This window comes from Lithobates pipiens, unplaced genomic scaffold (assembly GCF_037356315.1).
Source record: "Lithobates pipiens isolate NorthernLeopardFrog02 unplaced genomic scaffold, aLitPip1_a1.2 Scaffold_8, whole genome shotgun sequence".
NCBI lineage: Eukaryota > Metazoa > Chordata > Amphibia > Anura > Ranidae > Lithobates > Lithobates pipiens.
In genome coordinates this window covers 477,897,135-477,924,466 of record NW_027507903.1, presented here as the reverse complement: position 1 = coordinate 477,924,466, position 27,332 = coordinate 477,897,135, and the positions used below count along the sequence as shown (strand labels likewise).

General features: G+C 42.4%; 1 protein-coding gene across 2 annotated transcripts in view; it reads left to right on the top strand.

The window, feature by feature from the left end:
• LOC143960304 (GTPase KRas) overlaps nucleotides 1-27,332 on the top strand; it is a 113,370-nt gene that overhangs the window by 74,391 nt on the left and 11,647 nt on the right. For both annotated transcript variants that reach the window (XM_077468740.1, XM_077468741.1), the window contains 9 exons: nucleotides 7,485-7,617; nucleotides 8,185-8,276; nucleotides 8,566-8,670; nucleotides 10,454-10,591; nucleotides 13,063-13,209; nucleotides 15,511-15,614; nucleotides 15,798-16,086; nucleotides 18,158-18,275; nucleotides 20,453-20,616. In XM_077468740.1, the coding sequence (XP_077324866.1) occupies nucleotides 7,485-7,617; nucleotides 8,185-8,276; nucleotides 8,566-8,670; nucleotides 10,454-10,591; nucleotides 13,063-13,209; nucleotides 15,511-15,614; nucleotides 15,798-16,086; nucleotides 18,158-18,275; nucleotides 20,453-20,616 (1,290 nt within the window). The remainder of the gene's footprint in view (nucleotides 1-7,484; nucleotides 7,618-8,184; nucleotides 8,277-8,565; nucleotides 8,671-10,453; nucleotides 10,592-13,062; nucleotides 13,210-15,510; nucleotides 15,615-15,797; nucleotides 16,087-18,157; nucleotides 18,276-20,452; nucleotides 20,617-27,332) is intronic.

Sequence of the window (27,332 nt, the reverse complement as noted above, 5' to 3'; positions counted from 1 at the left end):
CTTCCCCCCTTCTGTGGTTGCAGGAGAAGGACATGAGATGGAGGAGATTGGATTGCAGGAGGATGACGAAGAGGATATGGGATAGAGAACATGAGATGGAGAAGGAGGGCGTGGGATGCCCAGTGGGTGGTTTCGATGGAACAGCAAGTGGGCGGTCCCTGGGGAATGTTGTCGGTCAGGGCCTGGGTAGGGGGCCCAGGCCTAAAGCTGTGTAAGGGGCCCCACGATTTCTGGTGGCTGCCATGCACACCTGCTCCCCCCCCCCCCCCATTTGAATGTGCTCACCTGCAACAGTGTGACCGCACACTTAAGTTTGGTCCACACAGGCAGTTGAACCACTCCTAGGCTCTAAGTGAAACTGGCTCAGCAGGATCCCACAGGAAGATCCAGAGAAGTTGTCCTCAATTTTTTTTTCCTCAACAAGAAAGAGGCTGGATAGTGCATTATCGCTAGATTAAAAATGTATTTAGAAAACATAACATCAGGGTACTCACACATTTTAGGTGCTTCCAGCACACTAAACTATAAAAGCAGGGGCCATCCCCCTGAGGAAGACACGTGATTAGTCCTGTGTCGCCACATGTAGGGGAGGGGCCAGGATGGTGTAGGAGCTTGGATTCATGCTTGTTTGTATAAGCTGCTGACACATACAAGTTTGGAAGTCATTTGGAGAGGAATCCTAAGCTTAATGTTTTTATAATTTGGTGCGCCGGAAGCACCTAAAATGTGTGAGTACCCTGATGTTATGTTTTCTATATACATTTTTAATCTAGCGATAATGCACTATTCAGCCTCTTTTTTGTTTTAAAATTGTTTTAAAATTGAGGACAACTTCTCTGGATTTTCCTGTGGGATCCTGCTGAGCCAGTTTCACTTAGAGCCCAGGAGTGGTTCAACTGCTTATGTGGACCAAACTTAAGTGTGTGGACACACTGTTGGAGATGAGCGCATTCACATGGGGGGGGGGGGGCACCTGTCTGAAGTCACCCTCTTCTGACCAGGATAATCATCACTAGAGTCACTTTTTGGACAGTAATACATATAATACCCCCATTTGCACTTTTGTCTCTGTGGATTTATGAAAATTGGGAGAAAAAAAATCTCTCTTTTTTTTGACACTTGATATTAAGGAATAATACAAAAAATATTCACTGTGAGCTTGCTTGTTACACAAAAAAATATTTTTTTATGTTCATAGTTACATTTTTGAGCGATATTGATTTTCATTGTTTATTACACTATCTATGCATTTGTACGGTTCAGTATCACACAGCGCTGCATTTTTTTGTATGCTGTGCATGACAACTGTCACAGTTGCTTGAGCTCCCAAGCGAACTGTCAAACCATGAAATGGATGGTGTCATACCTGATCATATGTTAAGCACTATGGCAACTGTAGATCAACAGGGACTAAGATGGCTGTAAAGGACAGGTGGGTTTAGTGCTGCTTTAAAGATGAAATTAGATTATAGTGATTGGATGTACATCTGCCTGGTATAAAGCAGCTCCCTATACCGTGGTGTATATTCTATCCTATAGCAAAGATCAGTGATATTTGATAATGACCTCAGTACAGTGTCCTCCAGGATTTCATCAGTTTCCTCTTTTTATCATTGTAGAGACGTAGGAAATGGAAGAAGAAGGTAGGAGAGGATTCTTTATGTAGGGTAATATATATATTATAGAGCAGATAATATCCATAGATCTTATACACAGCAATAACAGACAAGAGTGACCAAAATGTGGTGACCAGGAAAATCTGCATTAAAAGAGTCCAGCAGAGTCACCCCATAGAGATCCATCTCCTGTCCGAGCAAAGACACTGCAGGGTCAGGCACGTGTGACTCTAGGAGTCCATTTACACCTTTCTGTTCTGTGTTTCATGTAATGCTATGCCATTCATTTGGAATAATGCCCTAACTCACCAAGGCAGCGCACATGTGTCGCAGCACGCCAAACCACATTGCAAAGCACCATAGTGCGTTGATGCAAGCATTTTTTTTTTTGGGGAGATTTTCACTTGGCTGCCTACACAAAGCAATTGGGCCTCAAAGCTTATATCAATACCAAAACTTTTTTGGGCAGTTTTTAGAACCCCTGTCTGGTTTTACTGCTATCTGGAATTCCATTGGAGAGATTTCCTTGAAAACCACCCCCACCCCCACCCCCCCAAGAAAACAGCATTTTTGCTTGCACATGATTGGAAGATGGAAGTCAGCAGAGCTTCTGCTCATTTACTTAGCTCTGGAGCAGCAAAGTGTTCAGTCTATCTGTCTTTAGTAAATCAACCCCAATGGATGGAATTTTTTTAAGGCAACATTCATAAAACAATGACTATTCATTTATATTCATAAAAGTATACACAATTTGATATATATATATATATATATATATATATATATATATATATATCTGTGTTGTTTTTTGCTAGAAAACATTTATATATATTTTTTAGCAGAGAATAAAATGGCGATTGTTGCAATTTTTTATGTCGCACATTATTTGCACAATTTTTGGGGAAAAAATACACTTTAGTGTAAAAAACAAAACAAACAATACACAATATATAACCAATTGTTTTGTAAAATATGAAAGATGATGTCACGCTGAGTAAATACCGTAAATACCCAATATGTCACGCTTTAAAATTGTGCACACTCGTGGAATGGTGACAAACTACTGTATTTAAAAATCTCCATAGGCAATGCTTTAAACATTTCTACAGGTTACCAGTTTAAAGTTACAGAGGAGATCCAGTGCTAGAATTATTGCCCTCGCTGCGTTCATGGCGATACCTAATATGTGTGGTTTGAACACTGTTTACATATGTGGGGGTGTGACCTACGTTTGCATTCACCACTGCACGCACATGGCGCTATAAAAAAAAAAAAATGATGTTATTATTTATTTAATTTTTTTAATTTTTACACTGTCCCTTTAAACATTTCTTATCGATCACTTTTATTCCTATCACAAGGAATGTAAACATCCCTTGTCATTGATATAAGCAGTGACAGCTCCTCTTCATGTAGAGATCTGGGATCAATAAGACTCCACATCGCTCCCCTGCAATGTAAAGCATTCGATTTAAAAAAAATGGCCTTAACATTGAGCCGGAACTGTAAATTACATCATGGCGTCGCTCTGGTCCTCCTAGACCATAGAGATGAGCGGAGGCCATCTTTCCTCCGTTCATCTCCGTTACCAGCCACCGCAACCGTCAAATCGATTCGAAAACCACCGGAAAGAGGCAGGAGGGGTCCCCCTCTCCTACTGCTCCTCTGTGGTTTCTCGTTCTTACCTGAATCTTCTAAAAAACTATTTATCGGTTACAGAATCACAGGCTGAGAAAAAATAAATAAAAATATCGGGGTTATAGGATATTGCTGCAGTCATAACCCCGGTATTGCACTTCCAGGATGTCATTTGTCTATGGCCCCCGTCGGCAAGTGGTTAAAATAAACCCATCACAGCAATGCAGATGTCAATCAAGTTTATCAATCCATATAAAATGCACAAATATACCCAAAATTACAGAGAATAAACTCCAACGTGTTTCAACATTCAGGTAATATACATCTTCCTCAGGGTGACGAAGAATTGAATGAGTTCTGGAATAAAGATACAAAGAATGTAACCACACAAACAATGATTAGTGGTTCTATTCTTTGTAACTCTATTCCAGAACTCATCAATTCATTGATTACTTGAGCGTTAAAACACAGGGGTTTATTTCCATTACTTTAGGCTTGTTTGTGCCTTTTATATGGATTAATCAACTTGATTGACATCTGCATTGACATGATGGATTTCTTTTAAACAATCATTGTGACTATTTGGTCTGTCTTTTAGGAATATTCTGTGCAAATACAATTGTGAATGCTTTTTTGAATGTAAATGAATAGTCATTGTTTTATGAATGGTGCCCTAAAAATCCCATCCATTGTTTCTTTTTTCAATGTAATACCAGTAAAAATGGAACAGGGGTTCTAATCCTTCCTGCTTTATTGTAAATGGGGAAAAAAAAAAAAAGCTTTTACTCGACACACACTTTAAGTTGATGTATTCTGATACCTGTTTGGGGCTTGTCCCTTCAATGATAGTTTTCAGTATATGAATTGCTTTTTAGAATCCACGTGCCTTGATTGTTGTTTTTCTACACATCTACATAGAGGCCAAGCTGTCCAATACAAGCGACAGTTACAGGGATTGGGACAAACCATATAACACTGCTGGGGAGGGGGGCCTACAACTGTCAGCTTTTACTTAGCTGGTTAAAGCCTTTTTTTTTTCAAAAGAAAAGAAAATTGTTACTGTAACTATTTAACCACTTCAATACTGGGCACTTTCGCCCCTTTCCTTCCCAGGCCAATTTTCAGCTTTCAGCGCTCTTGCACTTTCAATAAGAATTGCGTGGCCACGCAACACTGTACCCAAATTCAATTTTTAACATTTTGTTCACACAAATAGAGCTTTCTTTTGGTGGTATTTATTCATAAATCCATTTTTTATTTTTTGCGATATAAGTCGAAAAAAAAAGAGCGGAAATATAAAAAAATAAAAAAAAACAACAATATTTTGTACTTTTAAAAATCGAATTCTGTCATAAATTTAAGTCAAAATGTATTCTGCTACATGTCTTTGTTAAAAAAAAATCCTGTTAAGTGCATAATAATTGGTTTGTGTGATCACGGACATATGTACGCAGACGATCATATACAGATGTGCGCAGATGATCACGGACATATGTATGCAGATGATAATTGGGACATATGATTTGACCATTACATATGTGGGGGACAGGTGTTTTTACTGTGTGGGGACATGTGTGTGAGGACAGTGTTTTGGGGACATTGTGATTCTACATTGTGTGGGGACAGTGGGCCGGTGATCAGTGTGTAAAAATCTGTAAAAAACAGCTCATACTCACTGATCAGTGGCCGGCTTCAGCGATCCCTTCTCCTCTCCTCACTGACAACTTCCGTGTGAGGAGAGGAGACCCGATCCTAGCAACCGGCTCTCTATTTACATCACATGACGGCTCTGATTGGACACAGTTGTCGTGTGATCAGGAGGGCCAATCACAGAGCCCTCCTACCAATCGGAGATGCGCCATGTCCAGGTGACACGAGCGCATCGGGATCGTGCTTTTGCGCAGGCACGTGCGCGTGCGTGATCTCCCTCCTCCTGAGGGATGTTCCTGAGGAAGGTGGGAGGTGGTTAAAAAATGTATAGCTAGAGTTGGTCTTGAATGTCTGTTACCTAAAATCCATCTACTACTACATCAACTACATGTCCATCTGAGATTGCCCTGTCCAAAGGGTGACCACAGTGCTATGCAAATTCACTGCAGAACAGTGATGTTACCTTGTTATACCTCTAGATCAGTGTTTCTTAACATTTTATCAGTCACAGTGCCCTTTATAATTACATAAAATCTCAGGGCACCCCAGTTTAAAATTTTAATATTACTTATCAATCACCTTGATGAAATTAACTTCATATAGGAAGCCCCCTTTGTATCAGAGTCCCCCCCTTCATATCAGAGACCTCAATAGTGTCAGAGGTCTCCCCCATCACATCAAAGTCTCCCATATATATCAGAGGCCCCCTATATATGATTCCCCCCATCACATCAGAGTACCCCCTCATCATATCAGAGTACCCCCTGATGGAGTCTTCCCATCGCATCAGAGTGCTTCATCACTACAGAGTTCTCTCATCCATCTCTTTTCCAGGTCAAACTGGGTCTCGTTCTCGCAGCACCCTTGGGGAACCCAAATGGCACAATAGTTGAGAAATACTGCTCTAGGTAACCTCACCCTCCAATACTCAACTGGACTAATCAACCTCCATCCCTCACTTACCTCCATGACTAAAACTTTTTGGACCTGATTTGCACCTGAAACGGAGAACAGGGACGCACGGAAGTCCCTGCAGTGAGCCATGCCCGCAGCAAGTGTGAACCCGGCCCAGTCTGGTTTTTAATCCTTCAACAATTAAATTCTGGCTGCACTTGTGCGCTGACTCCCCATAAACATTGGACAGGCTCATGACTGTGTGGCGGAGGTGTGCAGTTTAGCAGACTCCATAGTCTAACTCCAACATGTGGTATGTTCAGTTTAGTATGGAGGCCTGAGGGGTAAGTTAGCATTAGTTTGAGTTAGGCATCTACATTGGTGTACAATGGTTATGCTAAGGAAAGACCCCATACACACTATTCCATTTTCTGCAGATTTTTGTCTTCAGATTTACCAAAACCATTTAGTGCAAGGGCCTGCCTAACTGTATACAAATTGAAACTCTTAAAGCGGTTGTATAGTCTTTTTTATAACGCTTACCTACAGGTAAGCCTATAATAAGGCTTACCTGTAGGTAAAAAAAAAAAATCTCCTAAACCTGTATGGTTTAGGAGATATTCCCCTCGCAATGCTCCGCTGACTGCAGCGGCGCATGCGCACAGGGGATTCTCGGCTAAATGTCCGGCAGACGCCAGACCCTGCCGGAAAGAAATCTCCTGCACAAGCACGGGAGTGACGATATCCCAGCCTCCAGCCACTCACAGCGCTGGAGCCGTGATAACCAGAAGATGCGCCAAAGGAACATGTCAGCTCCCTCGGGGTGAATCGGGTGAGATGTCGGGGCCTCGTTCTAAGGTAAGTATTTCATAATGAGCTAGTATGCATGCATACTAGCTCATTATGCCTTTTCTCTTACAGGTCTAAAAAAAAAAAAAGTCAGTGGGTTTACTCCCGCTTTAAGGTTTGACCTCATATATGTTTTTGGTATATCTTAAGACAAAATTCTGCAGAAAATCTAATAGTGTGTATGGGGTTCACAGCCCCATACACACTATCGGATTTTCTGCTGATTTTTACCTTTAGATTTACCAAAACCATATAATATGAGGTCAAACCTTTCAATGTGTATGCAATCAGGCAGGCCCTTGCACTACATGGTTTTAGTAAATCTGAAGACAAAAATCAGCAGAAAATCTGTTAGTGTGTATGGGCCTTTAGGATAGCTGAGACTGCACAATTGTACTTTGTATATGTTTTTTAAGAAAAATAGGGCTTGTTTTCTTATAATAGTTTTTGTTGTTGTACTTTGTATATATGGTTCAGAAATACCTTCTGTTGGCACAATGTCTCCATCTTCTGGCAAGAATTGATATTGTAGATTGTGGACTGGGTTTCACTGTTCTTTTTGAAAGCTAAGAGATGCATATAAGCTGCCATTGTTGATTTCTCTTATATACATTATATATTATAATATTAATTTACAAGCACATTTCTATGTGTGTGCAAACTGGATATGACATTGGAAACAGAATACCACCTGTAAATCATATTGTACAGAATATCTATCTATCTATCTATCTATCTATCTATCTATCTATCTATCTATCTATCTATCTATCTATCTCTATTAATATACTTGCATAATTATTATTATGGGGTTATAACTAGCTTTTATTCATTCAGTCATCAAAAGTGACTTCAGCCACCTCCCAGAAGAAAGGGACATCGGCCACCTCCCAGAAGAAAGGAAAGCCGAGCAAGGCAGAGAAACTGAGGCTACAAAAAGAGGAGGAAGAGCGGAAACAGAGGGAGGAAGGTTGTTATAATACAATCCAATGTTCTTTGTATAGTGTCCTTATTTCAGGGACATTTTTGAAAGCCAAGACCTCATTTTCTTTAGCCCAGCCAGAATAATTACCCAGAATTTGTCGTTCAGCTGAAATAACAAATCAGACTTGCAGTGGGAGAGACTAATATATAAACTAATAGATGGGGAAGGAGAGTGTCTTGGAATTACAGAAAGGAAAGCTCGAGGTGGGCTCACCTGTCTGCTGTTATTACTTATTAATCTAGTAGGTGGGGTTGGAGAATGGCGATTGCTAAGCTGCTGTCTCTGTTGTCACCATCCTTTTATTATGCAGCAGGAGTGCTGGGATCATGTACAATTTGGTAGGTAAAGCAGTTACCGTGTCTGTGTTTTGGGTATGTATTTAGCTGTCTGTTTAGAATCACCCTTTATAATTGTATTTTATACATTCATTTTCATAACAAAGCTTTTACAGTTGCTGATAAAGCCCTTTGCAAAACATAGGCGTATTATATATGTGAAGAATAAAATGTATGACAATGCAGCTCTCCTAAATACAATCATTCCTCCCCCCAGAAGAAGCTAGTTTACTGGCAGAGCAGATTGAGGCCGCTCGCCTGGAAAAAGAACGCCTAGAGAGGGAAGCGATCGAGCGACTAGAGGCAAAGGTAATCCAAGCTAGGCGACCCTTTGAATCCAAAACCAAGATGTACAGGTACATGTGGTTGTAGACATAATGGTTTGTGTATGTTGTGAATCCACCGTGAGCAATGTACAAAGTTTAGTAAGTCGTAGCAACCAATCGGAATTCATCTTTTGATGAGCTAACCTCAGCAAACGCTACACATGGGTGCTGATTTACACACCATCAGTTTTTATTGCAGTTTATTTAAAGAATACATCTGGCTGTGTGCCATGTCAAACCCAAATAAATTACTGCCAATCTCTCCCCAACAGCAACTGGAGCACCGTGAGGAGGAACTGGGAGAATATCGTCTGCTGATCGATGAGAAGCTGGAGGATGCAGCTCGCTGGAAGAAGGACCTGCGCACACGAGCTAAGGTTTTTATCATGGCAAGAACATGGAAAACCGGCTGTGCTCCTTAACATTTTGATTGGCCGGTTCACTCAGTTATTGCCAAGCTTTTGTGTGCTATCCAGTTTGATTTTTACAGGGAGTACCATTAAAGACTAACCGCAACCAATTTTTTTAAAATGAGTTTGGATTAAGTGGTAAATCAAAACTTCTGTCATATTTTTATTTCTGTCTGTGACACCCATAGACACCCAGAATTCTATCACTCCTAGCAAGTGAAAGGAGACCATCCTCAAAATTGACACTGGTGGCAAGGTAAACCTAACACTGGCTCAGCCCTTCCCCACTCTATCTAATGCCGCGTACACCCAACCGATTTTTACGTCAAAATAAACTCTGACGGTCTTTCCCACGGCATTCCGATGAAACAGACTTGCCTACACACGATCACACCAAAGTCTTTTAGTTTAGAACGTGATGACGTACAGCACATACGATGGGACTAGAAAAAGGAAGTACAATAGCCAGTAGCCAATAGCTGCCCTTGTGTCATTTGGTCCGTTGGAATAGCATACAGATGAACGGTTTTCCTGATAGGAATTGATTCCGTCTGAAAGATTTAAAACATGTTCTATTTCTAGGTCCATCAGAATTTTTGAAAAAAAAAAGTCTGATGAAGCCCCACACACAATCAGAATATCCAAAGAAATGATTCCGTCGGACCCTTTCTGCCGGAAAGTCCGGTTGTGTGTGGAGCATAAGGCTCCATTCACACCTGAGCGTAATGATATACTGGCGTTTTTTTAAAGCTTTTTTTTTTTTTTTTTTTTTTTTAAGCGTTTTAGAGGTCTATTACAAACATTTTACAGCTTTATGTGTTTTTGTTTCGCCAGTAGGGGGAGGACAGGGAGAGGAAATTAGAGGTTGAGAGCTACTATTTGAGCATTTTACGAGCATTTTAGCGTTTTTCTGCTCAAGCCCTTTCTTTTGAAGTTGGTGGGGCCAAAAACAAGTTGTAATCTGCCAAAAAGAAGCTCATGTACTTTTTTGAGCTTCAGGTGTTTTGCTTCAGGCAACAAAATACTCGTATGTGAACTGGGGCCATTAAAATGAATGGGATCTTGCTTGAGCATTTTGGAGCTTCAGAGCTTAGCGTTTTACAGGCTGAAAAATGCTCAGGTGTGGGCAGAGCCTAAAAGAAAAGACAAAAGTTGCTGTGAAATAGGCTTTATCCCTTTTGCTGCAGCTACAGAAACTAGTATAGATTTTTATTCCTTCCAGTTATGTTGGATAGTTGATTCAGGCAGCCCCCCTCCCGCACCTTTTTTACTCCCCATCATATGTCCTCGGTTTATCTGTCCTTGCTGGTTACCTGAGACCATCATGGTTGGATTCAGAATGGAGATTAGCATTGGATCAGGGAACATCTGTTCACTGACCTCCCTTGCTTAGTATGAACCCGGAAGCACTCAGCTCTGAGCACTTTTGGGTTCAGAGCTGTCAGTATGCTCTGTGCTCAGTCAGCCTTAGCAGGGTACAGAGGTGACATTAGTTGACTAATAGAAAATACAAACTGTAATAAAAATGTAAGGTTCTTCTCCTTCTTTACTTTATTTAAATGTTTTAGTTGAATTTAGGCACAGCGCATACTAGATATGTGTAGTCATCATAGAATCTTCTAGTTAAACAAAAGAGAAGTTGAAAGAAGTTCTTTATTGCAGGACAACAGCTAATTTCTTCAGTGGACCAATAAAATTTTTTTCAATTGCTGGGACATCCCATTGTTACTAAATATGTTCCCTTATACAGTGGGATCGCTACATGCTCTGTGATGGGAGTCCGGATCCTTCTGTATGCCAGGAGATCAACACCTTCATGAGCCTGTGGAGTGAAGAGACAAATGAAGACTTCCAATCAGTGCTGAACAAGAGCAATCAGGTCCTCAGTGTGAGTGTTTGCCTCAATCTCGTTTTGGTGAATCCGGCCTGACTTGTATACAGAGCTTCACTAACTGATACGTTAAAATGCCTTCATAAAAACAAAGCACTTGCATGCCTTGCACTGATACAGCCTAATGTTGTTGTTAGATCTAATGTAGAGTGTACAATTGGATTGTAGGATGACCTCTAATTTATACCACTTTAATCCAATAATTGTAAAATAGGAATTGCCATTTTCAATGTTTTTTGTTGTAGTCTTCATATACTTCTCACAATTGTTTTCACTTCAACAAATACATTTTATATTTCAAACTTTTATAAACTACAATGCTTTGAAAAAGTATTCACACCCCTTGAAATGTTCTAAATTTTGTCATGCTACAACCAAAAAACATAAATGTATTTTATTGGGATTTTATGTGATAGACCAACACAAAGTGGCACATAAGTGTTTACAAATACTGTAAATATCTGAAAAGTGTGGCGTGCATTTGTATAGTCAATACTTTGTAGAACCACCTTTTGTTGCAATTACAATTGCAAGTCTTTTTGGGTATGTCTCTATCAGCATTGCAGATCTAGAGAGTGAATTTTTTGCTCATTCTTCTGTGCAAAATAGCTCAAGCTCTGTCAGATTGGAAGGAGAGCAACTGTGAACAGCAATTTTCAAGTCTTGCCACAGATTCTCAATTGGATTTAAGTCTGGACTTTGACTGGGCCATTCTAACACATGAATATGCTTTGATCTAAACCATTCCATTGTAGCTTTGGCTGTATGTTTAGGGTCATTGTCCTGCTGAAAGGTGAACCTCCGCCCCAGTCTCAAGTCTTTTGCAGACCCTAACAGATTTTCTTCTAAGATTGCCCTGTATTTGGCTCCATCCATCTTCCCATCAACTCTGACCAGCTTCCCTGTCCCTGCTGAAGAAAATCATGCTGCCTCCACCATGTTTCACAGTGGGAATGATGTGTTCAGGGTGATGTGCAGTGTTAGTTTTCTGCCACACTTAGCATTTTGCTTTTAGGCCAAAAAGTAAAATTTTTGTCTCGTCTGACCAGAGCACCTTCTTCCATATGTTTTTTGTGTCCCCTTGGCTTCTCGCAAACTGCAAATGGGACTTCTTATGGCTTTCTTTCAACAATGGCTCTCTTCTTTCCACTCTTCCATAAAGACCAGATTTTTGGAGTGCATGACTTATAGATGTCCTATGGACATATTTTCCGACCTAAGCTGTGGATCTCTGCAGCTCCTCCAGAGTTACCATGGGCCTCTTGGCTGCTTCTCCTAATGCTCTCCTTGCCCGATTTGTCAGTTTAGGTGGGCGGCAATTTCTTGGTAGGTTTGCGGTTGTGCCATACTCTTTCCATTTTCGGATGATGGATTGAACAGTGCTCCGTGAGATGTTCAAAGCTTGAGATTTTTTTTATAACCTAACCCTGCTTTAAACTTCTCCACAACTTTATCCCTGACATGTCTGGTGTGTTCCTTGGCTTCCACGATGCTGTTTGTTCACTAAGGTTCACTAAGGTTCTCTAACAAACTTCTGAGGGCTTTACAGAACAGCTGTATTTATACTGAGATTAAATTACACACAGGTGAACTATATTTACTAATTAAGTGACTTCTGAAGGCAATTGATTCCACTAGATTTTAATTAGGGGTATCAGTAAAGGTATGCAAAGGGGACTGAATACAAATGCACGCCACACTTTTCAGATATTTATTTGTAAAAAATGTTGAAAACCATTTATAATTTTCCTCCTACTTCACAATTATGTGCCACTTTGTGTTGATCTATCACATATACACATTTACATTTTTGGTTGTAACATGACAAAATGTAGAACATTTCAAGGGGTATGAATACTTTTTCAAGGCACTGTAAGTAGTTTTTAGCAGCAAAAACAGGCAAAGTGTTGTGAAATGAAAAGTCATTACTTGGCTAGTTATTATAAACAAGAGCATTTTGTCTTTTGAGGATTGCGGCTCTCTTAGTGATGTGTGTTGAAAATGGTTGAAATTCGGCAATATAGTAACACATGACTTCAGATTGAGGTTTCAGTGAATGGGGGTGTTAGTACTAACTCTGGGGTTGATTTACTACAGGCAAATACACTCTGCACTACAAGTGCACTTAGAAGTGTTATCGCTGTAAATCCGAGGGAAAGATCTGAAATCAGAGAAAACTCTTCTGATTTTATCATCCAATCATGTACAAGCAAAAATGCTGCTTTTTATTTTCCTTGCATGTCCCCCTCAGATCTTCAGCAATTGCAATTCCAAGTGCACTTGCAGTGCAAAGTGGATTTGCCTTTAGTAAATAAACCCCCCTGTGTCCACGCTGTAAAGGAATCTTGTTACGGTATATCTCTGGACTGTGGGATTCAGACAGTGCAAGAAGCTCAGTTTGAGGGTATTAAAATAAACTGACCTTTCTAAAGTGTGATTAATAGAGGCGTCTTTTTTTTTTTTTCTAGTTGATTGAAGAATTGGAGTTCTTCCTGCATGACACTCCCGCTGAGGATCTGCCAGAGAGTGATGCCGCACAGTACGCACAGACAGTCCAGCAGCTGCAGAGTCTATTGCAACAAAAATTTGATGATGCCACCGAGCATCTCCTGAAGGTATGGAATGAAGTAGACATATTGGTAGCACTTTTGTGTGTATATCAGGCTGCCCTAGTGTTTTGATGTTAGAGTTTTGACACAATGGGGGGAGATTTACTAAAACTAGACCTGCACAATCTGGTGTAGGCCTACACAGAAACCAATTAGCTTCCAGGTTTTATTGTCAAATCTTAATTGAACAAGCTGAAGTTAGAAGCTGATTGGCTACCATACACCGCTGTACCAGATTCTGTGTGCACCAATTTTAGTTAATCTCCCTTATAGAGGCTAAAACTTCTCCCTAAAGGGCAGAACATACCAATACAGACATAACTCCCTTTTAAGTACACAATGGGGTTTATTTACTAAAGCTGGAAAGTGCAAAATCAGGCTCACTTCTGCATAGAGACCAATGAGCTTCTAACCCCAGCTTGTTCAATTAAGCTTGGTAATAAAACCTGGAAGCTCATTGGTTTCTGTGTAGAAGTGAGCCTGATTTTGCGCTTTCCAGCTTTAGTAAATAAACCCCATTGTGTACTTAAAAGTGGGGTATGCCTGTACAATTTAATGTACAAAGAGGGGAATTATATCTACTCCGTGCCCGCATTTATTTAGTACCAATATATTTTTTTCTTTTCTCTTTTTTTCCTCCATCATCCTCCCCTTAGTTCTCTCTCTGCCCCTTCTCTTCCCCTATACACACACACTGCCTTCTTTCTTCTCTTCTGTCTCCCCCTCTTCCCTCCTTTCTTCCTCTTTTTTTCATCCATCTCTCTCTCTCTCTCGGGGGTATAGTCTGCCTTGAACCACTTGCTGACCAGGCCTTTTTTTGATACTTTTTGGTCACAAGTTTAAATAAGTATTTCTTGCTAGAAAATTATGTATTTTTTTTAGCAGAGATGCTAGAGAAAAAAAAGGCAATTGTTGCAATATTTTATGTCACACTGTATTTGCACAGCAGGCTTTTAAATGCAACTTTTTGGAAAAAATACATTGAATAAATAAATAAATAAATAAAAAACAATAGTTACCCCAATTTTTTTGTATAATGTGAAAGATGATGTTACGCCGAGTAAATAGATACCTAACATGTCATGCTTTAAAATTGCGCACACTCGTGGAATGACGATAAACGACAGTACTTAAAAATCTCCATAGGCGATGCTTTCATTTTTTTTTTTTTTTTTACAGGTTACCACATTAGAGTTACAGAGAAGGTCTTGCGCTATAATTATTGCTCTTGATTTACCGGTCACGGCAATACCTCACATATGTGGTTTGAACCCTGTTTACATATGCGGGCGCTACTTTTCCGCATGAGCATAGATGGATGGGCGATTTAAATTTTCACATTTTCTTATTTATTTTACTTTTTATTTTTACACACTTCTTTTATTTACTTTTTATCACTTTTATTCATATTACAAGGAAAACATCCCTTGTAATAGAACTAAAAATGGCCAATCCTGTTTATTGAGAGATCTGGGGTCAAAAAGACCCCAGATCTCTAATTTACCTTTAAAAGCAAAAGATTCTTTATTTTTTTTACATTTTGACTTAAAAAAGAAAAATCATTTGTTTATGCCTCAGAGCCGGAAGTGATGTCAGAGGTCGCACCAGTCCTGCAAGGGCATAGAGCCGAGTGGGGGCCATCTTGCCCTCACTCGGCTTCCTGCCCAGGCATTGGATCACTTCCGGGCATTACCGATGGCTTGGACTGGGAAGTGGTGGGGGCACCTCTTCTGCCGCCTTTAAAATTGCACCCACGGGACCACTTTTATGTTACATAGGTTCGCCCATAGTAAAAAATTATACTGTGGTTTTGGCAGCTAGCTGCTGCCATAACACCGGTATTTAACATCAAGGTAATTACATATTTTTACTATGGGCCATCTCAAAAGTATCCAATACTTTCCAATTATATCATTACCTGTAAAGCTTCTCTGGGGGTTATTTACAAAAGGCAAATCCACTTTGCACTACAAGTGCACTGCTTGTGTACTTGGAAGTTCAGTCGCTGTAAATCTGAGGGAAAGATCTGAAATGAGGGGAAGCTCTGCTGATTTTATAATGCAATCATGTGCAAGCTAAAATGCTGTTTTTTTTATTTTCCTTGCATGTTCCCCTTAGATCTACAGCGACTAAACTTCCAAGTACACTTTCAGTGCACTTGTAGTGCAAAGTGGATTTACCTTTTGTAAATAACCCCCTCTGTGTCCATTAAATGTGAGGCTTCCTGACTCCAGGCATATGCCAAGAACCAGCTCACAGCCATAGTGCTGCTAACTAATCAACTGATCTTTTGTATTTTGTTTTCAGAATGCAGCAGCGCTGTCTGACATCGACACAGGAAATATGCAGAAGGTCATAACAAATAAAAATGTCAAACTATGCATCTGGGCTAATCTTAACAAGAACCCAAGGTATGACAATCACACACCATCACACTGACAGCATATCATTTCATACGCCTGACCAGTGTTAATTTCATAGACTAAATTAACACTGGTACTGGAAATTTTAGTTGACTAAAATACAACTAAAACAATTCACAAGTTTCCAGGTGTATGACATGCATAACACTGAGCTGCCTCCCATCCTCGTAGATTCAGAGGTTACAAATTTGAAGAAGAAGGCATCTCCTTTGACTTGCCGAAACCACTAGCACTAAGCAACATCGCAGTCCGTATCCTGCACACCAGCTATGACCACCTGTCCTGCCAGAGTCCGACCTTCCAGCCGCACATTAAGGAGGCCGAGGAGAACGAGGCTGAAGAAACCATGAGACCAGAGAGTGGGGTTGAGGAATGGAAACCAACTGAAGAGGAGGAGGAGGAGGAGAAGCCAGAGCGTGTTGCTGCAATGGAGGATGAGGTGCAATCTGAGGGGAGAAAGGTGAGTGAGTATCACATGGGCTCTCTATGGCTTCTACATTCAGTATGACTGCTACCTGCTGGGAATCTCATCTCACTCTGCTCTTGCGGTCCTGAGCTTGTCAATCAGAATCCCATATCATTCACATACCTGTATCCAGGGCAGGCCTGAGGGGTAGGCAGAAGGGGTGGGTGCCTTTAGATGCTTCAGCAGAAGAAAGGCTAAGCATAGCAGGTCCTGCAGAAGTAGTTCACAGCCTATGGGGTCATGCACTATATCCTTTTCACCTTGGGTGTCAAATGAACTTGTCCCAGCTTTACCTTTGTCCCTCACTGAAGACTTTGCATGTGGTGTTCTTCTCAAACTGTATTCTAACTTATGGTATTCATACTATACACAGCTCCACTCTTCTCCGAGCCAGACATTACGTGATACAATCTGATGTGGGTTAACATATGTTTTTAACTTAAAAAGAAGGAAATATGTATTAAATCTTAGATCCAGCTTCCCCCACTAACAACTTTTTAAAAATACCTCATATTCTACCTTGGTTTTTGAATGTGTCTTATTTTGGCCAAGTGACATCTGAGGGTCCTTCTCCAGTGTGGGTGGTCCTCAATACTGTCAATAGCGTTTCGGACATTATGACATCATCATAACTTTTTTCAGTGTTGTACTGTGAGCATAGATCCACAAGGTGACACACCCCCAGGGGGCATGTCCATTACAGCGTAGACTCCCATTAAGCCATTTAACTAGGATGATGAGTGGACCAGCATACTTTCTGTGGGAGACAACGCTGTGTTGAAGGCAAGTACTTCAGCAAAATCTGCATTTTATATTTTACTTATATGCAAGGAAATTTATTTCTTTAACTCAACCTGGAATTTTTTTAAGTGAAACAATTTCACTGGCACAGGATGTGAGTGGGAATCTCCCAAATATGGCTACAGACAAGTTAAAAAAAAAAAACTTCACAGGTACTCTGACTCTTTCACACCCCAGCAAAAAAAATGAACTGGAGTTATAATTTAATTATATATCCTTATATCATTAATTAGATAATTTCAAGTGGTAGTGAATTTGGAAAATTCATATTTGATCAAATATTTTGATCCAGAAAGGAAAGTGAGTTTGTTTGGTTTTCTGTGTGAATTTATATCATTATTATTGAGTATTCTGGACTAATTGCGATCTTCAGGTAGCGTGTCCCAATCATATATAGCAAGGGGTTTCCAAACTGTTTACCAAGGGCCGGATGCGGCCCTTTGCTTGCCTTTATCTGACCCCATTATCATCTATATATGATATGAGGCACTATTTCTTCCACTGATACCAATGATGGTGTATTATTCCTCCCACTAATATCAAAGGATGGGGCACTATTCCTCCCACTAATACCAATGATGGGGCATCACTCTTCCTTCTGCTCACCACCAACCCCTGTGGCCATATTTATTTTCACTGGTGCTGGGTGCTGGACATTTTTTTTACCCCCACTGGCCACAATCCTGTCTGAAGGACAGTAAACTGGCCCTTTGTTTGAAAAGTTTGGAGACCCCTGATATATAGAAACCAACTACTTAAACAGATGGATCTTTTAAGGTGCTAATAGAACATACTGTATCCTTCAAATTATTAAATATCATATTCTTTTTTTTTTTATTAATAACTAGCTAACTGTTAAACATATAGAAAAAATATAGATACCTAAAAAGTCAACAGGACAATTTGGAGGTACATTCAGAAGTTTTTCTCATATTATGTAGTTCTGAAGTATTTTTTAATTCCTTAGAGTCCACACATGTAGATTCCATTGGTGGAAAGAGGGCATCCTTCTCAGCCTCACACTGCTTCTTATGGAGACAATTATCTATGGTTTAATAAAAGATAATATCTAGACATTTATAGAGTTGATAATATTTTAATATAAATCATACAAGACACAAAGTCATCTGTTAATTGATGATATGATGATGGATGCTTGATTCAGAAAATAAAGTTAGATTGTTTGGTTTTCTGTGTGAATGTATACTGCCTGCTGTGCAATGTCAGCTCCTCACAGACCGATTTATTCTTTGTGTGGGTCTAGAGTGCCCTCAGCTCCATGTCACAGAGAGAGGACACCGAGAACGCAGCTGAGCTCCAGGAGAATCACGGGGCTGAGGCTGACCAGACAACAGAAAGCCAGCCTGGGGACATAGCAGAAGGTCAGTGCATTGTAGTTATAAGAATTTAAAGGGTCAGGCTGTTCTGGAAGATGACCATTACACCTCCCTTGTCATTATAGGTCAGTACCATTAATAACATCATTAACATGGAGGAACTCTTAGAATTTGACAACAAACTAAATCTCTTTCATATCCAGTGGGTGATTTGGCTCCACTTTTTCAACTTCCCCTCAATAAAGAATAAACTTTATTATGCATCCTCTACTGCTACCCCTATCGTATTAGCTAAGTAAAATCCTACAATGCAAATGGGGCCCATTCGATTTTGGATCCATCCCACTCATCCCCACCTGAACTTCTTACACTCATCATCCTATCTTTATGTGTTCACAATATGCCACAGCTCCCCCTCATTCAATGGGACCATTGCCCAAAACCTTAACCTCTCACCATCACTTCAGACTCTTAAACTCTCTATGCACATAATCTTAATGGATCATTACACACAAACTCAAACCCAGCTGTAACCGGCTCATACCTCACACTGTGATCTACAGTGGGTAAAACAAGTATTGAACATGTCACCATTTTTCTAGGTAAATATATTTCTAAAAGGTGCTATTGACATTAAATTTTCACCACATGTCAATAACAACCCATGCAACCCATACACACAAAGAAACCAAAACAAATATGTTCAGAATTTAAGTTATGTGTAATAAAATGGAATGACACAGGGAAAACCTATTGAACACATGAAGAAAGGGAGGTGCAAGAGGGCATGGAAAGCCAAGACACAAGCTGAAATGTATCAGTAATTAGAAAGCAATCCTGCACCTTGTCAGTGCAAATTAATATCAGCTGGTTCAGTCTCAACAGATGGCCTATAAAAAGATGTCATTACCAAGGTATCAAACAAGAAACCTCTCATGATGGGTAAAAGCAAAGAGCTCTCTCAGGACCTTCACAACCCTGTTGTTGCAAAATATACTGATGGTTACAGAACTTCTTAATGTTCCAGTGAAAACTATTATGGCCATAATCCGGAAGTGGAAAGAACGTAATTTCACCATAAACCAGCCATGACCAGGTGCTCCTCGCAAGATTTCTGATAGAGGAGGGAAAAGAATTATCAGAAGACTTGTCCAAGAGCCAAGGACCACTTATGAAGAGCTTCAGAAAGACCTGGAATTAGTAGGTAAAATTGTTTCAAAGAAAACAATAAGTAATGCACTCAACCTCCATGGCCCGTATGCATACTCACCACGTAAGACTCCATTGCTGAAGGAAAAGCATGTGAAAGTTAATTTAAAGTTTGCTGAACATTTAGACAAGCCTGTTAAATACTGGGAGAATATAGTCTGGTCAGATGAGGCCAAAATTGAACTCTTTGCATGCCATAATACACACCATGTTTGGAGGTCAAATGGCGCTGCACATCTCCCCAAAAACACAATATCAACAGGGAAGTTTGGAGATGGGAACATCTTGATGTGGGGCTGTGGCAAACCTCCTATCACTGAAGGAAGGATGAATATAAAATGTACCAAATGTACCAAAGACATTCTTGATAAAAATCTGCTGCCATCCACCAGGATGATGAAGGTGAAACAAGGGTGGACATTTCAGCAATGATCCCAAACACAAGCCCAGGAAACCCTCAATTGGTTTCAAAGAAAGAAAATAAAGCTGCTAGAATGGCCCAGCCAATCACCTGACTTGAATCCAATAGAAAATCTATGGATAAACTAAAGATCAGAGTTCATAGAAGAGGCCCACGGAACCTTCAAGATTTGAAGGCTACGCAGAAGAATGGGCCAAAATCACACCTGAGCAATGCATGCGACTAGTTTCTCCATACAGGCAGCATCTTGAAGCTATCATTACCAAAAAAGGATTTTTGTACAAAGTATTAAATACATCTTAGTTAGCATGTTCAATACTTTTTCCGGGTGTCATTCCATTTACTAACAGATGAATTTATTTCTGAACATATTTGTTTTGGTTTCTTTGTGTGTATGGATTGCATTGGTTGTTACCAACCTGTGGTGAAATTTCATGTCCATAGCACCTTCAGAAATATATTTACCTAGAAAAATGGTGATGTGTTCAATACCTATTTTTACCTGCTACATTTATACAATAATTACTTCTCCTAGAGTCCAACTTTAAATGTAATTTGGAAGCCTCCACTAAATAAAGCCTCTACTGTGCAGGTCAACCACCATCACCTGTACAGGACCAGCTGACTCCCAATGACATACTGGAAGATGATGTCGTTGATTTGCGTCAGTTCCTGAGTTTGGGAGGAGTTTACTATTTCGATGTACTGGTGCTGCCTCCTCAATGTAAGCAAGTGAACGGCTGGAGCATGGTGCAGGTGAGAAAGTAACTCTGCCACCATTGGCATTCGTGTAGTCTGCAGTCCTAACGGAGAATGCTCTATGTCCCTATTAGAAGATTTCCCTTCTATTCCTGTTCTGGTGTCAACCCAAAATCTTGGATTTTCTTTTACTTTTACCACTGCAATCAACACAAAAAAAAAAAAAAAAAAAAAAGTTTTTCTTTTAGTTATGCTTTAAAGTACAGCTAATGGCTCAAAAAAGCTCCAACTCCAGTTACTATGTGGTGTACAGGCCTCATAAAATAACCCAAAAACTGTCTTTATCTTCCATGACAGAGCCAAATCCTCATTTGTGTCTCACACGTAGTGATGGCCGAACGGTTCGCCCGGCGGTCGTTTCGCGGCGAATTTCCGACTTTCGCCGTCCGCGGGTTCGAACGCCTTTTTCCGTCGTTCGCCCCGGCGGACTTACGTGTTTAATGTATACAAGAACTTTAACCTTTCGTGACACGTTTATCATGTGTTACAGGACAACCAATTGAGACATGACAGCTCATGGACACTTGGACATTCCCCCTAACCTATAAATACACCCGATCCGGTGGCCATTTTACATTCTTTCTTCTGTCACTGTAGGGAAAGGATCCTGTGTGGAGTAGGGACAGAGAAAACGCTAGCTATTTGGTACACAAAAGTTCTTTTCAGGACTGGTATAGGTGTTAGGTCAGCAGCCTGAGTTTCTTTTGTCAGTTTAGATAAAGGGACAGAGCGCTGTATGCTGCTATTTTAGGGACAGCTCAGCCAGATTAGTCTTTCTTCATCATCATCATCATCATCATCATTAGCTGTTACTATCAGGTCCACAAAAGAGCTGTTCCAGCTAATCGTTCCAGCCTACTCTTTTTTGCCAATTTGTATAGGGACAGGCAGGAAGCAGTGTGTCAGGCAGTGAGGATAATTTTAAAGACTTGCTGTTACTATTAGTTCCACAAAGGTTCTTTTCAGGACTGGTATCAGTGGTACGGTAATAGGCTTGTACACGTATAATATTCTTTCTTCCAAATATAGAAAGAATATTATACTTGACTGCTGCCCTTCTGCTGCAGTCTGCTAATCATTCACAACTCACTTGTTCCACAAAAGTTCTTATAAGGACTGGTAACTTGGTCTGTCTAGGGTGCTACGGTACATAGGCTTGGGTGCGGTACAGTCTGCTGTTCTGTAAGGACCGCTATCGGTCCACAATAGATAGGGTTGCCGTGCACTACTGCTGACCGCTGCCCTATACTGCAGCAGTCCTTCAGCGGTATAGGGACTGACGCACAGTCTGCTAAACACTAATACACAACCTGCTTGGTCCACAAAAGTTCTTATAAGGACTGGTAACTTGGTATAGGGTGCTACGGTACATAGGCCTGAGTGCGTTACAGTCTGCTGTTCTGTAAGGACCGCTATCGGTCCACAATACATAGGGTTGACGTGCACTACTGCTGACCGCTGCCCTATACTGCAGCAGTCCTTCAGCGGTATAGGGACTGACGCACAGTCTGCTAAACACTAACACACAACCTGCTTGGTCCACAAAAGTTCTTATAAGGACTGGTAACTTGGTATAGGGTGCTACGGTACATAGGCCTGAGTGCAGTACAGTCTGCTGTTCTGTAAGGACTGCTATCGGTCCACAATACATAGGGTTGCCGTGCACTACTGCTGACCGCTGCCCTATACTGCAGCAGTCCTTCAGCGGTATAGGGACTGACGCACAGTCTGCTAAACACTAATACACAACCTGCTTGGTCCACAAAAGTTCTTATAAGGACTGGTAACTTGGTATAGGGTGCTACGGTACATAGGCCTGAGTGCGTTACAGTCTGCTGTTCTGTAAGGACCGCTATCGGTCCACAATACATAGGGTTGCCGTGCACTACTGCTGACCGCTGCCCTATACTGCAGCAGTCCTTCATTGGTATAGGGACTGACGTACAGTCTGCTAATCACTAACACACAACCTGCTTGGTCCACAAAAGTTCTTATAAGGACTGGTAACTTGGTATAGGGTGCTACGGTACATAGGCCTGAGTGCGTTACAGTCTGCTGTTCTGTAAGGACCGCTATCGGTCCACAATACATAGGGTTGCCGTGCACTACTGCTGACCGCTGCCCTATACTGCAGCAGTCCTTCATTGGTATAGGGACTGACGTACAGTCTGCTAATCACTAACACACAACCTGCTTGGTCCACAAAAGTTCTTATAAGGACTGGTAACTTGGTATAGGGTGCTACGGTACATAGGCCTGAGTGCGTTACAGTCTGCTGTTCTGTAAGGACCGCTATCGGTCCACAATACATAGGGTTGCCGTGCACTACTGCTGACCGCTGCCCTATACTGCAGCAGTCCTTCATTGGTATAGGGACTGACGTACAGTCTGCTAATCACTAACACACAACCTGCTTGGTCCACAAAAGTTCTTATAAGGACTGGTAACTTGGTATAGGGTGCTACGGTACATAGGCCTGAGTGCGTTACAGTCTGCTGTTCTGTAAGGACCGCTATCGGTCCACAATACATAGGGTTGCCGTGCACTACTGCTGACCGCTGCCCTATACTGCAGCAGTCCTTCATTGGTATAGGGACTGACGTACAGTCTGCTAATCACTAACACACAACCTGCTTGGTCCACAAAAGTTCTTATAAGGACTGGTAACTTGGTATAGGGTGCTACGGTACATAGGCCTGAGTGCGTTACAGTCTGCTGTTCTGTAAGGACCGCTATCGGTCCACAATACATAGGGTTGCCGTGCACTACTGCTGACCGCTGCCCTATACTGCAGCAGTCCTTCAGCGGTATAGGGACTGACGCACAGTCTGCTAAACACTAACACACAACCTGCTTGGTCCACAAAAGTTCTTATAAGGACTGGTAACTTGGTATAGGGTGCTACGGTACATAGGCCTGAGTGCGTTACAGTCTGTTGTTCTGTAAGGACCGCTATCGGTCCACAATACATAGGGTTGCCGTGCACTACTGCTGACCGCTGCCCTATACTGCAGCAGTCCTTCATTGGTATAGGGACTGACGTACAGTCTGCTAATCACTAACACACAACCTGCTTGGTCCACAAAAGTTCTTATAAGGACTGGTAACTTGGTATAGGGTGCTACGGTACATAGGCCTGAGTGCAGTACAGTCTGCTGTTCTGTAAGGACCGCTATCGGTCCACAATACATAGGGTTGCCGTGCACTACTGCTGACCGCTGCCCTATACTGCAGCAGTCCTTCATTGGTATAGGGACTGACGTACAGTCTGCTAATCACTAACACACAACCTGCTTGGTCCACAAAAGTTCTTATAAGGACTGGTAACTTGGTATAGGGTGCTACGGTACATAGGCCTGAGTGCGTTACAGTCTGCTGTTCTGTAAGGACCGCTATCGGTCCACAATACATAGGGTTGCCGTGCACTACTGCTGACCGCTGCCCTATACTGCAGCAGTCCTTCATTGGTATAGGGACTGACGTACAGTCTGCTAATCACTAACACACAACCTGCTTGGTCCACAAAAGTTCTTATAAGGACTGGTAACTTGGTATAGGGTGCTACGGTACATAGGCCTGAGTGCGTTACAGTCTGCTGTTCTGTAAGGACCGCTATCGGTCCACAATACATAGGGTTGCCGTGCACTACTGCTGACCGCTGCCCTATACTGCAGCAGTCCTTCATTGGTATAGGGACTGACGTACAGTCTGCTAATCACTAACACACAACCTGCTTGGTCCACAAAAGTTCTTATAAGGACTGGTAACTTGGTATAGGGTGCTACGGTACATAGGCCTGAGTGCGTTACAGTCTGCTGTTCTGTAAGGACCGCTATCGGTCCACAATACATAGGGTTGCCGTGCACTACTGCTGACCGCTGCCCTATACTGCAGCAGTCCTTCAGCGGTATAGGGACTGACGCACAGTCTGCTAAACACTAACACACAACCTGCTTGGTCCACAAAAGTTCTTATAAGGACTGGTAACTTGGTATAGGGTGCTACGGTACATAGGCCTGAGTGCAGTACAGTCTGCTGTTCTGTAAGGACCGCTATCGGTCCACAATACATAGGGTTGCCGTGCACTACTGCTGACCGCTGCCCTATACTGCAGCAGTCCTTCATTGGTATAGGGACTGACGTACAGTCTGCTAATCACTAACACACAACCTGCTTGGTCCACAAAAGTTCTTATAAGGACTGGTAACTTGGTATAGGGTGCTACGGTACATAGGCCTGAGTGCGTTACAGTCTGCTGTTCTGTAAGGACCGCTATCGGTCCACAATACATAGGGTTGCCGTGCACTACTGCTGACCGCTGCCCTATACTGCAGCAGTCCTTCAGCGGTATAGGGACTGACGTACAGTCTGCTAATCACTAACACACAACCTGCTTGGTCCACAAAAGTTCTTATAAGGACTGGTAACTTGGTATAGGGTGCTACGGTACATAGGCCTGAGTGCGTTACAGTCTGCTGTTCTGTAAGGACCGCTATCGGTCCACAATACATAGGGTTGCCGTGCACTACTGCTGACCGCTGCCCTATACTGCAGCAGTCCTTCATTGGTATAGGGACTGACGTACAGTCTGCTAATCACTAACACACAACCTGCTTGGTCCACAAAAGTTCTTATAAGGACTGGTAACTTGGTATAGGGTGCTACGGTACATAGGCCTGAGTGCAGTACAGTCTGCTGTTCTGTAAGGACCGCTATCGGTCCACAATACATAGGGTTGACGTGCACTACTGCTGACCGCTGCCCTATACTGCAGCAGTCCTTCAGCGGTATAGGGACTAAGAGTTTTGTCACAGGGTGATTTAAAAAATGACAGGCAGAGGAAGAGGCAGGCCCTTCCGCAGGGGTGGTAGGGGTAGGGCAGGAGCAACAGCCTTGAGCCAAAGTGGGAAGTTGCAGAAGGTGCGTTCAATTACTTTAAAGGACGCACCAGACTTGGTTGAGTGGCTCACTCAGCCTTATTCTTCTGCACCCTCCTCATCCTCTCGATCTGCACCCTCTTCTTCACTCTCTGCTATGTGCACCCCCAAAGACACTACCACCAACAACACCACCACCACCACATACCTTCCGCTTGAGTGCAAATGGGGGCCTTCATGCTCCAGTGTTTTAATAGGGACCCCCGTATAAAAAGCATGAGGGTCAAGGACCAGTACTGGGTGGCAACGTACTTAGATCCCCGGTACAAACACAAAATGGCGGAAATGTTACCGCCGTCGCAGAGGGCTGTCAGAATGCAGCACTTCCAGGCCTTGCTTCGAGAAATGCTGCATTCTGCTTTTGCGTGCGCTGGCAGAGGAGCAATTCCCACTCCCAGAGAAGGATTTGCGGGTACCAATCCAACAGCGCCTGCAAGAAGAGGCCGGTTTGAAGATGTGTTGGTGACTTCGGATATGAGGTCATTCTTTCAGCCGACCCATCGACAGGTGTCATCCGGATCCAGCATCAGGGAACGCCTAGACCGTCAGGTGTCCGACTACATTGGGTTAACGGCCGATGTGGACGCTCTGAGGAGTGATGAACCCCTAGACTACTGGGTGGGCAGGCTTGACCTCTGGCCAGAGCTTGCCCAATTTGCAATCGAACTGTTGGCTTGCCCCTCATCCAGTGTCCTGTCCGAAAGGACGTTCAGCGCAGCAGGGGGGATTGTGACCGATAAGCGTACTCGCCTAGCTCACGACAGTGTTAACTACCTCACATTTCTAAAAATGAATGAGGCATGGATCTCGGAGGAATTCAACACATGTGATCAGTAGACCATGTATATGTCTATAAACAATTTTTGGAATCAAGCACACAGACCTTCTTAATTCATTTGGCTCACTTCCCTGACCCAAAAAAGCACACCGTACTATATGCCCCTACCCTCCTCTTTGAAGAGGTTGAGCGGTGTCATATTTCTACTGGGGCTGCTTATTATGAGGGGTTCCCACCATCCCTGTGCTGTGCTGACTTCCTCCTGGGTGTTCTTATTATGAGGGGCTCCCACCATCCCTGTGCTGTGCTGACTTCCTCCTGGGGGTTCTTATTATGAGGGGCTCCCACCATCCCTGTGCTGTGCTGACTTCCTCCTGGGGGTTCTTATTATGAGGGGATCACACCATCCCTGTGCTGTGCTGACTTCCTCCTGGGGCTGCTTACGGTGCTGCTGTCAGCGCTGTATGTCACGGAGCTGCTGTCAGCGCTGTATGTCACGGAGCTGCTGTCAGCGCTGTATGTCACGGAGCTGCTGTCAGCGCTGTATGTCACGGTGCTGCTGTCAGCGCTGTATGTCACGGAGCTGCTGTCAGCGCTGTATGTCACGGAGCTGCTGTCAGTGCTGTATGTCACGGAGCTGCTGTCAGCGCTGTATGTCACGGAGCTGCTGTCAGCGCTGTATGTCACGGAGCTGCTGTCAGCGCTGTATGTCACGGTGCTGCTGTCAGCGCTGTATGTCACGGAGCTGCTGTCAGCGCTGTATGTCACGGAGCTGCTGTCAGCGCTGTATGTCACGGAGCTGCTGTCAGCGCTGTATGTCACGGAGCTGCTGTCAGCGCTGTATGTCACGGAGCTGCTGTCAGCGCTGTATGTCACGGTGCTGCTGTCAGCGCTGTATGTCACGGAGCTGCTGTCAGCGCTGTATGTCACGGAGCTGCTGTCAGCGCTGTATGTCACGGAGCTGCTGTCAGCGCTGTATGTCACGGAGCTGCTGTCAG